General features: G+C 41.3%; 1 protein-coding gene across 1 annotated transcript in view; it reads right to left on the reverse strand.

The window, feature by feature from the left end:
• Positions 1-1,417: 1,417 nt before the first annotated feature.
• Positions 1,418-17,218, reverse strand: part of rgs6 (regulator of G protein signaling 6) — a 94,236-nt gene continuing 78,435 nt past the window's right edge. Inside the window, exons 6-18 of the mRNA XM_060864946.1 lie at positions 15,616-15,667; positions 14,067-14,131; positions 13,260-13,336; positions 11,559-11,640; positions 10,144-10,218; positions 9,939-10,037; positions 9,729-9,790; positions 8,529-8,639; positions 7,988-8,113; positions 5,862-6,048; positions 4,721-4,810; positions 3,953-4,006; positions 1,418-2,906 (exon numbers count right to left, since the gene is read on the reverse strand). Of these exons, the coding sequence (XP_060720929.1) occupies positions 2,856-2,906; positions 3,953-4,006; positions 4,721-4,810; positions 5,862-6,048; positions 7,988-8,113; positions 8,529-8,639; positions 9,729-9,790; positions 9,939-10,037; positions 10,144-10,218; positions 11,559-11,640; positions 13,260-13,336; positions 14,067-14,131; positions 15,616-15,667 (1,131 nt within the window). The 3' untranslated portion in view covers positions 1,418-2,855. The remainder of the gene's footprint in view (positions 2,907-3,952; positions 4,007-4,720; positions 4,811-5,861; positions 6,049-7,987; positions 8,114-8,528; positions 8,640-9,728; positions 9,791-9,938; positions 10,038-10,143; positions 10,219-11,558; positions 11,641-13,259; positions 13,337-14,066; positions 14,132-15,615; positions 15,668-17,218) is intronic.

Consider the following 17,218-nt stretch of genomic DNA (forward strand, 5'->3'; position numbering starts at 1 on the left):
GTGTCAAAGTGTAGAAAAATAAAACCAGGACTCTGCTTTACTGAGTCGTTTATTGGTTGATTTGGGAAATGACATCCCTATATTCATTCATCATTTCTAATATCTTTATTTCTGGATAAAAACAAAAATAAACCCCTAAAAGCTGTAAAATCCGTCCCATGCATAGATTTGTGCTCATTGTGCCTCTAATAATAATAATAATAATAATAATAATAATAATAATAATAATAATAATAATAATAATAATAATCGCTCTGGATTTTCTACACAGCATTATCTATGTGCTTCATGACTGCAGTGAGGATAAATACACAAACTCTTACACACTTCAAATCATTTCACAAAGCAGGACCACACAGAGGCGGAGGAGAGGAGAAGACTTCCTCACAGGCAGGTGCCTCGCCTCGCCTCACACTGATGATGAGCTGATTATGGAGCGATGAGTCCTTCAGAATGTATTTAGTTTTTTTTTCTCTTGTTTTTCTCCAAGTGTCTTTGGCAGTGATGATGCTTCATGAACCACTTTAAGACACACAACCTTCCTGAAATGGCAGCATTTGTTTGTATGTTTGTCGGTTGGTTTGTAAAAGATGTGAGGTCCTCTGGTGTGGGCAGAAACTCTTAGGAAAGGAGAGTGCGTGTGAGATTATCTTTTACATTCAGAGTATATTTAGAGATTCAGTTTGGCAGGCAGGCTAGATAAAGACGTTTAGGTACAGTAAGTAAAGGTAGATGTGTTATTAATTTATACAAAGGTGGAATGCAAAATTTTGTAAAAGCTCGTCTTTGTGCTATCCATCTAAGTTCATCCCTCAAAGCACCTCTTTAACACCACTTTCACACTTTGAAATACTGCCTCAATCTCAAACAACGTGTTTCGCATATCCTAGCATGTATGATGTAGCTAGCAAAGCCTAGCATGAGCTCTGGTTTCTGGTTAATGCAGCAGGAATAAGGGTTGCTGTAACTCTGGAAAAAATGTAGTGCTCCCAAATCGCCGACTTCTACTATGTAGTATAATGATGTGCTCAATTGGTGAGGAAAATACATACACTTGAGTGTGTAGCAAGAGTTTATTAGGTAAGTACTGGGATATTACGTAATAACCGTCACCATAAACATACTCCTCTCTGCATTCTACTGTATCGTGTCAATTACCGCCCCTAGATTTATTTTTCACACATTTAATTTAGATGTGGTGAAGCAAACCGGTACAAACTCAACACCACCCTCACACAAGGAACTGTGGGTAATCCTAGCTAAAAAAAGTGGCCACTGATCAACCCTCGGAAAATATACCTGAATATTAGAATATTAGACTACCAGAGTCTTCTATTTCAAATACAATTTGGGACACACTCTGATCTCAGTTTATAGTGAGACAGAGAGAGAGAATTTGGACATAGCGTGGGTTTTAAAGAATAAGTCTGTAATATTTAAAGAATGAAATCGCATTTTAGCATGAGAAATGTTTACGCATTATTTCATCACGGTGTTATAAGTTAGTTCTTTTTATCTATAAATCTAGTTATAGATTTTTTCCTGAATAATAACATTTTTTGACATCTGTACTGACTTACTGACTTCAGTCACCAGACTTTTTTTTCTTGTAATATCGCAAATTTTTCCTCTAAATATTATTTTCATTCTTGAAATATTGCCAATTTATTCTCTTAATCTTGTAGCGTTAAATATTATCTCATATTATCTCATAATCGTTTCAACACCAGACACATTTTCAAGTGTGCTTTATCTTTTGTGTTTTTCTTTCCTCTCTCCCCTAATGTGTGATCTGATTGGTCAAGAAAAAAAGTTTTTTTTTAAGTGTGAAAAGCCCAAAAGAAAACTCCAGTGCTTTTAACCTTATTTTTTTTAACGTTATTCTACATCCGTACTGAATGTGTGATTACCACACACACACACACACACACACAGGTAGCTCCAAATAAGTCCAAGGGTCAGTTTAGTTGTGCTGTGTTGCCATAACTGTAATTTTCACACGTTATCAATGTTTTAAAATTTTTTAACAAATACCTAGTGTTCATGGGAAATTCCTGGGGTATAAGAGGAATAAAAGATTTACTGCTGTTTTTAAAAAAACAATCAGCTTTGGTGTGGAAACTAATTAAATGTAGTCACTCCACCCTGTTGATTATTTTCCTATAAAAGCACACCCTGTCTAATTCGTTTATTTATTTGTTAGTTCAAGGAAATCTGTTCAAATTCTTTCTAATGTGAATCACACAAACATTACATGCACTAAAGTGATATCACACCACAGTTTGCTTTAACTATTTTACATGAATCTGATTAAACACTTCTTAAATGAACCACAGTAATATAAAAGAGGCTCCAAGTGAGATTTGTGTTCTATGGATTAACACATAACATGCTGGATGCCAGACAAAACAAACACTGTGCAAATCCACGCAGAGAAACCGCTTCAGAAGCCCTTGTGTCTTTTCTCTCCTGTGGAATGTTTGGGACTGAAAGCTCTTCTGCTCCATGTCATGAAAAGAAAGTGTAGTAGACAACAGACAGTGTAAATATTAGCTGAAGCAGTGAGTGTTTTTCTCCCTTTGACACTGCTGGTAAAGAGTAGACAGAAAAAAAAACCCTGACATTCATATGCGCAGTCTTTTGTTGTTATCTCATATCAGAGGTTTAGATATAATCTGGTTAAATACAGACAGTCCATGTTTGTAAGGTTTTTGTTGACTTATTGCATGTCGTAGTCTGTGGCTACGCCATCGAGTTGGCGCAGATGTCCTGTGCTTCGGCTGTATCACTGCACACCATCGTGCCGCTTCCTCTGCTTCTTCGATTTAACAAGGTTAATCATGGCCCGGGGCTCGTCAGGAGGACTGCATGAGGCCTGTCAGACGCTTCCCCGTCAGAGACTTACCCTGAAACACACAACCCAGGACTAAATAAATAAATAAATAACACAGAGCCTTAATCACTTGAGCTAATACTGCCAAGGTCTAAATAACAGAGGTGACAATCCAGAGCTGAGGACAGGTAGCAGACAAAAAGTCTAAAAATTCCAAAAATCACAGGATGTGCAGTTATTAATCCATATACAGAACTACCGAAATAACCTCTGACTAGACAAATTTCTGTAGGTTTCCCATCACAGTAACAGCACAGGAGGAGTTTTCTGCAAGTTGTCAAACCTGAACATCTAGCAGCAGCCACAAACTGCTATGAGCATCATCTCTAAGGAGGGAAACAATTACTCACTCACTCTCACTCATTTTCGACCGCTTATCCGAACTACCTTGGGTCACGGGGAGCCTGTGCCTATCTCAGGCGTCATCGGGCATCAAGGCAGGATACACCCTGGACGGAGTGCCAACCCATCGCAGGGGGCACACACACACACACTCTCTCATTCACTCACGCAATCACACACTACGGACAATTTTTCCAGAGATGCCAATCAACCTACCATGCATGTCTTTGGACCGGGGGAGGAAACCGGAGTACCCGGAGGAAACCCCCGAGGCACAGGGAGAACATGCAAACTCCACACACACAAGGCGGAGGCGGGAATTGAACCCCCAACCCTGGAGATGTGAGGCGAACGTGCTAACCACTAAGCCTCCGTGTCCCGAAACAATTAGTGACTCGAAAATCACAAGCTGGTTTAAATTAATATAAAACCTAAAATGCAGTTCATTTTCCTTCAGGATGTTTTTGTATCTTTGTCTTGTTGCCATGACAGGATGAGACACAGTGAGTTTGTTCTCATACAGTACAGGTATGTGGCCCAAATGAAGCCAAGGGTGTCAATACTTTATTTTAGCAAACATTTGGAGAATGTGAGAGAGTAAAATGGTGTTAAATTATGTTCCAGTACAGGACATCTATAATACTGTTCCTTCTTATTTGTTGTTGTTGTGTGAGAGAGTCTGTTTATCCGGGTATGTGTGATGTATTACAGACTCACCACGCTGCGGGTGAATTTCTCCAGAGACGTACGGCGACCCTGCTCACTTTCAGGCTGTTTCACAAACATATACACGCTCAGAGGAAGTATTAAAAGACAATACAGTCCAAAATGCTTTTCTAATAATGAATGACTACCATGTTTAGAAAAATATAAATTATAATCTTGTGCACACTGGTACAGTTTCTGCTTCAGAATTCAATAAAACTTAGGGGCTTTTTACACCTGGTCACTTCATGTGTTTTCTGTGATCAGATAGCTATCCAATGGTAAAAAGACCAGGTCTAAATGCCCTCCGAAATGTTTTTGAGACGGATATAAATCCGATGGTTCAAACCACTTCAGGAGGTGGTCAGGGATGCATTTCACATGAAACTGGAAAGGTATAAATGCCACATACGTCAGCGCTATACTCCTCCCAAACGTAAGTATGTCACTCGCAAGTGACTCACGAGCATCGCGCCAGAAACAAACATCAAATGCTGTTTTTTGTAGCATAACCTTCGTAACAGGTTTTTCGTCTTCTTTTTGATTGCATTCTGAAAACCGCATACACCAAAGCGTGTTCCATTTCAATTACCCCGGAAATGAGGTACAATATATTTGCATTTTGGGCGGGAGTAGATCGGAATGATATCCTATTCGCCGAGACGCATTTATGTGGCCTAATGTAAATGGAACAGTTTTAACAAATCAGATAGCTATCAGATCAGAGAAAACACATGAAGTGACCAGGTGTAAAAAGGCCCTTTGTTGTGATACATCTACCTTCTTTCTGGCAAGCAGGAGGTCCTGGTAAGTGCTGGAGCGTAAGAACCGGGTGTAGCTGTCGCTCTTCATCAGCTTGTAGATGTGTTCCTGAGAAAGAGAGGATGAAGGATTTCAGGAAGAGTTATAATGGGTTCTATATTTATGGTAAAACTAATTTTTGCTCCCGCAGTTTGTTAAAAGTAGAAAGTTTAAACAAAGAAGTTCTCATTTCCATCATCTAGATCTCATTTCCATACATGGATTCAAATCCCTGTCCAAATTTCCATCTACGGTCTTAAGGACACACCCACTCAAGTTGGTCGTATTTCTATTTGTAGACTCAAAGACACACCCACATCCACATCTATGGTTTCAAGGACACGCCCTCTCGAAAGGGTCTCATTTCCGTATATTGACTCACCCATATTTACAGTCTTAAGGACTCTTCCAGTCACATTGGTCTCGTTTCCCTCTGTACACTCAAAGACATCTATCCATCCATCTATCCATCTATCTATCTATGGTCTAAAACACACCCACCTATATGAGCCAAGACATGCCCACATCTGCATCTACGGTTCCCAAGGCAAACCAACTCATTTCCACATAAAGCTTAAATGCTGATTTAATCTTTTGCATCGTTTGGTCTCAAAGACACATCAATTCAATTAAATTCAATTTATTTGTAAAGCACTTTTAACAATTCACATTGCCTCAAAGCAGCTCAACAGAAGCATAAAAACAATAAAATAAAATAAAATAAAATAAAATAAAATAAAATAAAATAAAATAAATAAATGTAATGTTTAACACAATATTGTAACAAATTAACAACATGAAACAGAGGAAATGGATGCCAATAAATTATTATTTTCATCATCATCATCATCATCATCATCATCATCATCATCATTAGGATGGAGCAGAACAAAAATGACCCAATGACACTTTTAGATTTCGACACTTTTAGACACTTTTTTGAATTCTGGGGTGCCAATAATTTTTTCGCATTTTGCATTAAAAACTAGATTTTTTTAACACCATTAAAAAATTATAGATAGAGGTTAAAAATAATAAAAATAATCTGTCAATAATATAATTTCCTTAGTTTGGACTCCCACATATCACATGGTGGGACATTTGAAGCTTCTTCTCTTGCCTGTGCGTTCTCGAAGCTGTAGCGTCCAGAGTCTTTGAGATTCTGACTGGTTCTCTCATAACTGTGTGAGTCGAGGTTTATGGCGCTTGGAGCACCTTCAGCAAGAAACTCCTGCCAGATCTCCTGAGCCCGAGTGGGAACATCCTGCAGGGGGCGCCGCTTCAAATCCTGCACCGCCAACCAGAATCTGAGGGAAATCAGACAAAAGAAGTCAGGATAGAGCAGATCGGCAAACTCCTGAGTCACATTTAATAAAGAATTTCAATTAGACTAATGGTATTAATGGTGTTAATGGTAGATGTGTCACAATTTATACATGAACGTCTTTCCTTCTCATGAATACTTTTCATAGTAATTAAATTCATATCTCATTAAATATAAAAGACAAGCAGGCTTTCATTTATACACCCAAAGTGTATAAGGCAAAACTTTCATCACCTTTAACTCTGTTAAACTCAGACACTGGAATCTGCATCTTCAACCAGTAGCATAACTGATAAAATAATAGCTTTTTTTTTTTTTTTTTTTTTTTTTAGTTTTTTTAAATTTAAATATTTTTTTACATTTTAATTTAAAATTTTAATGTGGGATAAATCAGATGTTACTATAGAAACAATAATTAATATAAAGCTATTATTTGAGGCTGCTCTTCTGTCAGAACTGCTACTATGGAAACTTAATCAACACTTTGCGACCAATCAGAATCCAGGGTTCAACACTGTTCTGACAAAAAGAATAAAATAAACCAATAAAGAGACAGAAATCTAAAACAAAACAATGGAATGCATAAAAATATAAAGATTTTTATACTAATTAGGTTACAGATTAAAATATTATTAATAATAAGTTGCACATAAGAAACCATTAAACATGATCTTAATGTATTAGAGAGCTGCATGTTGAAATGGAGAACTCGAACATTAGGTGACATGGCCTGAGCACTACGTTTTTCCATTAGTGCACTCATAAACCACAAGTTGCTGGGAGAACATTTGGTACTCAGGACTAGCAATGGAAGACAGAGAGAGAGAGAGGTGGAGATATGGAAGAGGCAAAATGTTCACTTTCCCCTCTCTGTCCCCACATAACACTCCGCCGTATCTCTATTGATCTCACATGGCTTGCAATATTGAAGCATTTTAGGCTATTAAGGAGCCCCAGGGAGAGCCAGAGAATGGAGAGTCCATATCATATCCACTCTGCTCACAGTGCCCCCGAAGGGATTCGATTCAGACCAGAAGATAGCGCCAGATAGGATTGAAACGTGAATAGACCCAGGAAGCATTTTATCTTTTTTTGCAGTCCAGGTCGACCTCCGTGTTATCTCGAGAGCGCACTTCAGGGCCTTCCTGTCCCAGTCTGACCTCACACAGACACCCATTCGTCCACTCTGACTCACTAAAGATCCTCCATCGCCAGCAATGGCTATCGAACATATGGATGTGAATATAAAATTTGGACATAAATATTTAAAACGTACGTTTTTGTAGATGTTTTTAAGGTTAATATGGTTCTATGGTTAATATGGTTTCAGTGGTTCTATTTCCCATGTGCCTTGAGTATGGGCTCATTAATAGAAATGAGAACAGTGAGTCAAAATGGAAGATATGAACCAAAACGACTCTTCTCATCTTTTATTTTGACTCAACATCTCTTCGGTCCACTTCACGAGATCATGAGCGATGACGAGAATTTGGCTGTTTCACTGCTATCGAAGTCTCTAAATGATTTTAAAGCCAAATGATATTTAAATACACCACAAAGGGAAAATAATTTATTAAATGTGAGATTAAATGGTTCATCTTATATCTAAGCTCAGAAGCTGATCTTCAGTGGAAGTGAAGTGAAGTGATGTGACATACAGCTACTGTAAGTATGGTGACCCATACTCAGAATTTGTTCTCTACGATTAACGCATCCAAAGTGCACACACACAGCAGTGAACACACACACCATGAACACACACCCGGAGCAGTGGGCAGCCATTTATGCTGCGGCGGTGCCTTGCTCATGGGCACCTCAGTCGTGGTATTGCCTGCCCGAGACTCGAACACACAACCTTAGGGTTAGGAGTCAAACTCTCTAACCATTAGGCCACGGAAAGAAGAAAAAAAAGGGAAGCTCACCGCAGGTTCTCTGAGCTGAACTCAGACTCCAAGAACTTAAGGAACTGGTCCCGTCCGACCGGGTCCTTCAAAGCCTCGTCTATAGAAAAGCCCCATTTCCGAACCCTCTGCTGGCTTGGGTCTTTGCTGAGAGGAAAATGAGCAGAATAAAAATGAAGAGAGAGGAAGAATGAGGAAGAGATGAAAAATGTATCTCTGTCCATCAGTGAGCCTAATTTTAAGCTGTAATTAATCACCCTGAATAAATCATCACAGTAGCAGCGATTATTCTCTCGGGATAAAATAGATTTCTATATAATTAATGGTGATGGTGTCGCCGATGACCAATTGGAGCTATATTTAAAGGAAATTCGAACTAACACCCACACTGTCGACGGAGACATGCTAATCATCTGAATTTGAACTTTCTCATTATCCAGTGGTTTATTTTAAGCTTATCTTATCAAAAGGCAGCAGGTCCTGGATCAGCACTGAGAAAAAAAAGAGAAAAAGCGAGAGATGAGGTGTGAGATAATGTGTTGGAGAGGTGAAAGAATCCAACCTGGCCTCCATCTCCCAGAAAGTGATGTCATCACTGATCCAGGGGTTGGAAGGCTCCAGGGGAGACACAAACGGGTCGTACTCCAGGTACTGCTCAGTGTAGCTTATCAGCCTGTCGGAGAAAAACTTTACATCAGTATGAAGTGATCAGACTGAGTGCTGAAAATAACTCTCTGGTAGGATCGAGATGTCAGAGCACAGGGACGTTTAAAGTTCAAGGGATCAAGTGCTGTTCTTTATGTTCTGTTCCCTCACACATGAGCTCTCACTCTGACACCCACACAGATGTAGACACACACAGATGCAGACACACACACACGCAGATGCAGACACACACACCCACGCAGATGCAGACACACACACACACGCAGGTGCACACACACACACACACACACACACGCAGATGCAGACACACACACACACACGCAGGTGCACACACACACACACACACACACACACACACACGCAGATGCAGACACACACACACACAAACACAGAGGTACAGACACATATGCAGACACACAAAAACACAGAGATGCAGACACACACAGATGCACACACACACAAACACAGAGATGCAGACACACACAGATGCAGACACACACACACAGGTAGAGATGCAGACACACACAGACAGAGATGCAGACACACACACACACACAGAGACACAGATGCAGACACACACACACAGACAGAGATGCAGACACACACAGATGCAGACACACACACACACACACAGATAGAGATGCAGACACACACACAGACTGAGATGTCCCTACATATGTCTGTCCACCTGTCTGTCAGGTCAGTGAGTATATATTAGTCTTTAAAAAAGAGCCATACAATTATACAATAAATCAACAATAAATCAACATGAGGATGTGTGTGATGTGTGTGACCCTGTGATAGACAGAATGTTAATGAAGCCTATTTAATCAATAACGGGTGGAGAGATGAAGGATGGTGAGATAAACACAATGGATGCAGGAATAAAGAATAAAGAGGAAATGTAACTGCTGGAAGTGTGGAACATGTGGATCATGAAGGAGCAGACTTGACTCAATGACTGAACATACTGATTTTTTTAGCACAGAGCAACAGAAAGAAAGCACATAGAGTTTGAACGTTTCCTTGGTGTGGGAGGGTCGTGACGTGGTGACTGTTCGGCTCTTACAAAGAAAAAAAACGTTCAGACACTTACGTTTCTGCCACTTTGGACATTTTCATGCAGTGTCGGTCAAGCTGAGTGTTCAGGAATAAAATCTGCAGGAAGTGTGTAAAGAAACACACACACACACACACACACACACACACACACACACACACACACACACACACACACACACACGTGTTCATCATTACTGTGTTTTCATTTAGTTTTCTATGTAATGTATCTCACTCTTACACACACCTCCTTCTCAACGTCCTCCTTAGTGTCCTTCCTGTTTTGCTGTGAGTGTGTGTGTACAGGACTCTGCGTCTGTGTGTCTTCCGCCACACCATACACTGACTACACACACACACACATTGCAGCACTTTAACAACACTGCATTTTCATAAATACAGATTTATTGATTAGATTTGTCTTATTTTTACACTCCACACACACACTTTACCTTCTTGACTCGCTGTGGGTTTTTCATGCGGCGACACTTCCTTATGTCCATTTCAGTGGTATTGACACAGCCAGGCTGCAGGTCACATGATCAGTATTTCATTTCACGTTCACATCACATCAAGATCCCCCTGTACTCCGTTCCCTCTGTTTTATGGTCCTGTATTCCCTGTGTTCACTATAATCTGTGTTCATACTGTTCTGTGTCCCGGTGTCTCCCCTAATCTCTGTTCCCCCTGTTTACTGTGTCTCCCCTAATCTCTGTTCCCCCTGTTTACTGTGTCTCCCCTAATCTCTGTTCCCCCTGTTTACTGTGTCTCCCCTAATCTCTGTTCCCCCTGTTTACTGTGTCTCCCCTAATCTCTGTTCCCCCTGTTTACTGTATTACCCCAATCTCTGTTCCCCCTGTTTACTGCATTACCCCAATCTCTGTTCCCCCTGTTTACTGTATTACCCCTAATCTCTGTTACCCCTGTTTACTGTATCACCCCTAATCTCTGTTCCCCCTGTTCACTGTGTCTCCCTTAATCTCTGTTCCCCCTGTTTACTGTATCACCCCTAATCTCTGTTCCCCCTGTTCACTGTGTCTCCCCTAATCTCTGTTCCCCCTGTTTACTGTATCACCCCTAATCTCTGTTACCCCTGTTTACTGTATCACCCCTAATCTCTGTTCCCCCTGTTCACTGTGTCTCCCCTAATCTCTGTTCTCCCTCTTCACTGTGTCTCCCCTAATCTCTGTTCAACCTGTTTACTGTATCACCCCTAATCTCTGTTACCCCTGTTCACTGTGTCTCCCCTAATCTCTGTTCCCCCTGTTTACTGTATCACCCCTAATCTCTGTTACCCCTGTTTACTGTATCACCCCTAATCTCTGTTCCCCCTGTTTACTGTATCACCCCTAATCTCTGTTCCCCCTGTTTACTGTGTCACCCCTAATCTCTGTTCCCCCTGTTTACTGTGTCACCCCTAATCTCTGTTCCCCCTGTTTACTGTGTCACCCCTAATCTCTGTTACCCCTGTTTACTGTATCACCCCTAATCTCTGTTACCCCTGTTTACTGTGTCACCCCTAATCTCTGTTACCCCTGTTTACTGTATCACCCCTAATCTCTGTTAGCCCTGTTTACTGTATCACCCCTAATCTCTGTTCCCCCTGTTCACTGTGTCTCCCCTAATCTCTGTTCCCCCATGTTCTCTCGCTCCCCTTATTCTCTCTCTCCACCATGTTCTGTGTGTTGACACTGTTTTCTTTGCCCCTGTGTTCCCCATGTTCTTCATGCTCTGTGTCCTCCCTGTTCTCTGTGCTCCCTGTTCTATGTTCCCACACGACACTAACACGAATATCAAGTTCTGTGTTAGCCGAACCGAATAATTCCTACTGTGTCTATCGATCAGGAAATCCATAATCTAAACACACCACTGGCCTGTGAACGTCCCAGAATGCTCGCTCCTGACTGTCCAGGATCTTCCTCTCAGTCTTTTCCTTCTTCCGGTCAATCCTGAAAAAAAAGTACATAAAAATCTCTGTGCTTCCCCTGATTTAAAGACCAGATGCTGCTCTGTACCTGTCTATATTCAGTGTAGAGAAATTCTCAGCCATAAACATCTCCCAAGACCACAAGTTGAGAACGAATATTCTAGAAGATCTGATGTCAGCATGCAGATGAGAGATCTGTTAAAAAATGCTGATATCCTGCTAGCTTATTTATTAACCCGGATACTACAGCAGGATGTCGTCCATTTGCACTCCAGGTCAGAAAAAAGTGTCTAAGTATCTCCAACTAAAGTTCAGAATTTAGGGTTAAGAATCTAACACATCAGACCCTGAGCACACAGGTTTGTCCACTACACTGCGAGAATGCAAAATACACAATGAAACACAGATTAAAGAGGGGATGCCTCGCCTTCTAATGATGATCTGTTTAATCATTAATGCTTCAGTAACTCCATATGAAGCACCCAACCACTCAGCTCCAGCTTTTATTTCTTTATTTACTTTACAGTTTGAACACAGCAGAGAGGAACATAACTGGACCATGACCATAACTGGACTACACTATGCTGAGAATTAAAAAGTGCTGAAGAACATCCCTGCTTGGGAGAAGCTGTCATCGCACATCATCCTCAACATATTTCTCATCATCATCATCTTTACCACCACCATCATCCCCATTATCATCTTCTCCTCATTATCATCACCACCACCCTCCTTCACATCACCATCATTCTCATCCTCTTCCTCATCGTCACCACCACCACCACCATCACCATCCTTATCATAATAATCCCCATCACCTTCATCACCATTATATTATCTCCTAAACATTACCATCACCATCCTCCTCCTCAACAGCATCATTCTCATCCTCATCCTCATCACCATCCTCCTCCTCATCACCACCATCAACATTCACCTAGTCATCACCACTCTCATCATCACCACCACCATCCTCTTCCTAATCACCACCAACATCTTCACCATCGTCATTCTCCTCCTCTTCAGCACCACCACCAACTTTACCACTACAATCACTCTCATCCTCCCCCTCCTCATCACCACCACCAACATCCTCACCCTAATCACCACTAACATCTTCACCATTTTCATCCTTACCACCGTCATCCTCCTCCTTATCACAATCATTCTTATCCTCTTCCTTATCACCACAACTATCACTACTACAATAAGCATCCACTTCATCATCCTCAACATCATCCTCAGCATTAGTGTGTGAACTTCTTTCCATCCCTTATGTGTCTGACATTTCAGACACACACAAACACACACACACACACACACACACACATTTTACTGTCCTGACACAGCTCTACACTGTACAGAAGTCGAGTTTTCTTTTCTTGAGGTGATTAATAAGTTGCTTTAAATGACAGAAGAACTGAAACTGTTAATTAGGTTTCTTCAAAAATACACCATCACCCTCCTCTCTCAGACTACACAAAACATAATCACTCACTCACACACACACACACACACACATGCAATGGTTACTAAATATATTCTGCGTATGTGTCTGGAGAGACAGCTCAGGTTTGAAAGGGAAAGTCAACACCTGTGAGTTAATAAGGTTCACACCGTTGCCCTGACGACAGCACTTACTTAACCTGAGCCTCGGCCTGCATGAAGATGAACTCCCACTTCCTGGAGAACGCTCGCTGTAACCTCGCCAGGTTCTCCTGAGGAACAGTGAGAGAAAAGGACAGGACAGAAAAAGGGACATTAGGTAAAAGTAATATAAAAAAAGAAATTAAAAGAAGAAAGGGGAAGCAAACAAAACCAAAGTAAACAGACAGGAAAAAAATTAGAACAGAAAAAAGAAGGAAGACAAAAGGGAGCAAAAATAGAAGGAAAGAAATAAAGGAAAAAGGAAGAAGGATAAATGATCGAGCAGAAAAAGAAATGAAAACAAAAATGTAAGTAAGAAAGAAAGAAAGAAAGAAAGAAAGAAAGAAAGAAAGAAAGATGGTGTAATGAAGGGAAAAATAAATGAGAAAGGAAACAAAGAAAAGGAAATAAAGTAATGAGCAGCAAAGAATACACTAACAAGAAGATTAAAGTATTAAATCAAGTAAAGGGACCATGAGTAAAGGGACCATGAGTATTTAAAGATGATGTTAGATGTATAAAGTGAGATGATTGGATGAGATGGATAAGCTTTTGCTTTATTCAGTGTGATTAGTGCAAGTCGCACAGTGATGAGTTGTGTTGTTGTGAGGCTCGTCCTCGCCACACTATCGATCACTCACTCAGCACTGTCTCTGTATCAGCCACTGCAGTAACACCTCTCTGTGTTCCCTCCCTAAACTCTGTGGGGGAGAGAGAGGGCGAGAGAGAGAGAGAGAGAGAGAGAGAGAGAGAGAGAGAGAGAGAGAGAGAGAGAGAGAGAGTGTCTTTTGTGATTCTCACCGCTTCATAGTCCGCTAGCTCCAGCCGAGTCTTGTTCTGCATTGTTCTCTTACACAGATAAATGGCTGCAGGAGACAATAAAGGAGCAGAGAGAGAGAGAGAGAGAGAGAGAGAGAGAGAGAGAGAGAAGGAACAGAGAGAGAGAAGCATGAATCTTACATTCACCCCTGAGTCACTCCCACTTCACCATCCTTTTACACATGTAACACACACCTGCATGTACATGAGCCCACACATAGAGCCACTAGCTGCATTTGGTATATGATTTAAAAATAGAAAGGTATGGTGGAAAAAGAATTGTGGATATGTACTCCTTCAAGAGTGAGAGCTGTCAGAATGCTGAGAGGTCAAATTCATGGGAGTGATCAGAGTAAACAGAGTGGTGAGTAATCAGAGTGATCAGAGTGATTAGAGTGGTGAGTGATCAGAATGATCAGAGTGGTGACTGATCAGAGTGATCAGAGTGGTGAGCAATCAGAGTGTTTAGAGTGGTAAGTGATCAGAGTGATTAGAGTGGTGAATGATCAGAATGAATAGGATGGTCAGAGTGATCAGAGTGGTGAGTGGTAGTAGTAAGGTTGCTGAGTAATCAGAGTGAAAAGAGAGGTAAGAGAGCAGTTTGGTAAATATTGATCAAAATGATCAAAGTGGAGAGTGATCAGAGTGGTGAGTGACCCGAGTGATCAGAGTGGTGAGTGATCAGAGTGGTGAGTGATCAGGGTGGTGGGTGATCAGATTGGTGAGTGATCAGATTGGTGAGTGATCAGAGTGGTGAGTGACCAGAGTGGAGAGTGACCTGAGTGATCAGAGTGGTGAGTGATCAGAGTGGAGAGTGATCAGAGTGGAGAGTGAAAAGAGTGATCAGAGTGGTGAGTCAATAGAGTGATCAGAATGATCAGAGTGATCAGAGAGGTGAGTGACCCGAGTGATCAGAGTGGTGAGTGATCAGAGTGGTGAGTGACCCGAGTGATCAGAGTGGAGAGTGATCAGAGTGGAGAGTGATCAGAGTGGAGAGTGAAAAGAGTGATCAGAGTGGTGAGTAATCAGGGTGATCAGAGTGGTGAGTCAATAGAATGATCAGAATGATCAGAGTGATCAGAGTGGTGAGTGACCCAAGTGATCAGAGTGGTGAGTGACCCGAGTGATCAGAGTGGTGAGTGATCAGAGTGGAGAGTGACCCGAGTGGAGAGTGATCAGAGGGGAGAGTGAAAAGAGTGATCAGAGTGGTGAGTAATCAGGGTGATCAGAGTGGTGAGTAAATAGAGTGATCAGAGTGGTGAGCGATCAGAGTGATTAGAGTGGTGAGTGATCAGAGTGATCAGAGTGGTGACTGATTAGAGTGATTAGAGTGGTGAGTGATTAGAGTGATCAGGGTGGTAAGTGATCAGAGCGATTAGAGTGGTAAAGAGAGGTGAGAGAGCAGTTTGGTAAACACTGATCACAGCTGTGTGAACACATAGTGCATCAGTAAGCCACTGTAAAGGAAATGATGCTGCGGCATGTGGTATCACACACTCCATGCTATAATCCTGCAGATACTCACACTCACCATAATCTGTGTTTTCTGGCTCCCAGCAATTTGATGGCCAAAAGTACGGAGCCTAAGGAAGACAGGGCAGGAAAGGATGAGAAAAGGAAAGAGAGAGAGATGCTGATTAGTTGTCTCTTTAAATAGATACACAGATTCATCCTCAGGCTTGGAGTGACAGCAGCATTAGGGGGCACGAGAGGGAGGGGGTGCTTTATTAAACACTGCGCTGAATGACAGCCACACACTGCTCACTACACACACACACACACACACACACCAGACATAATCTTACAATACACAAACACATTCTGTACACACACGTCATACTCACACTCCTCATACACACACCATACACACGTCTTAATCACACTCTCCATACAGACACCGTACTCACACTCCTCATACACACACCATAAACACACATCGTACTCACACTCCTCATACACACGTCTTAATCACACTCTCCATACACACACCATAAACACACTTCGTACTCACACTCCTCATACACACACCATACACAACAAACACACATCATTCTCACACTCTCCACACACACACACACACGTCGTACTCACACTCCCCATGCACACACCATACACACACACCATACTCACACACTCCATACACACAAGATAAACACACATCATACAGTACTCACACTCCTCATACGCAAACCAAACACACATGCAATTCTCAGACTCTCCATACACAGACGCCATACTCACGCTCTCCACACACACCATACACACGTTCTTGCACTAGTGTCATGTTCTAATATCACAGAATTAAAGCCAGGCAGAGCAGCTTATTCCTCCTACAGGATCATCATTACCTTCCTGCAATGTGGTGATGAGTTCCTTTTTAGAGAGGAAAACACTCCCTAATTAATGAGTGTGTGGCGGAAAGTTAGGTGTGTGTCACTGACACAGTGAGGTGGAGCTCTGCAAAGATGTGCTCTTCTACTATACTGTAATGAAGGTGTGAATTATTTATCTTTATAAATAAATATTTACTTTATAAAATAAATGATTTATAAATCTATATATTTACTAGAAGTGAAAAAACATTGAGGCATCAGACCCCTCCCCCTTTACCCCATTTCTCTCATTCTGCTTGTTTTTGTACTAGTGTTTGTGTTTGTTTATGGTTTTTATTTTATTTCTGCTGTTATTTCATAGTATTTTAAATTCATACATTCACAAAAGAAAGAAAAAAGGAATACTGAGCAGCATGAAAGAACGCTTGTGTCAGTGAGTACAAGTATGTGTGAACAACTGTTTGTACTAATGTGTGTGTGTGTGCGTGTGTGTGTGTGTGTATGTGTGTGTGTATGTGTGTGTGTGTATGTGTAGGTGTGTGTGCGTGTGTGTGTGTGTGTGTGTGTGTGTGTGTGTGTGTGTGTGTGTGTATGTGTGTGTATGTGTGTGTGTATGTGTGTGTGTGTATGTGTATGTGTGTGTGTGCGTGTGTGTATGTGTGTGTGTATGTGTGTATGTGCGTGTGTGTACGTGTGTGCGTGTGTGTGTGTATGTGTGTGTGTGTATGTGTGTCTGTGTGTGAATTAGAGTCACAAATGAGCTGTAGCGGAAGCAAAAGCATATTTTTTATGGGGTACTGA

The sequence above is a fragment of the Tachysurus vachellii genome, chromosome 3 (assembly GCF_030014155.1).
Source record: "Tachysurus vachellii isolate PV-2020 chromosome 3, HZAU_Pvac_v1, whole genome shotgun sequence".
In the NCBI taxonomy this organism is placed as follows: domain Eukaryota; kingdom Metazoa; phylum Chordata; class Actinopteri; order Siluriformes; family Bagridae; genus Tachysurus; species Tachysurus vachellii.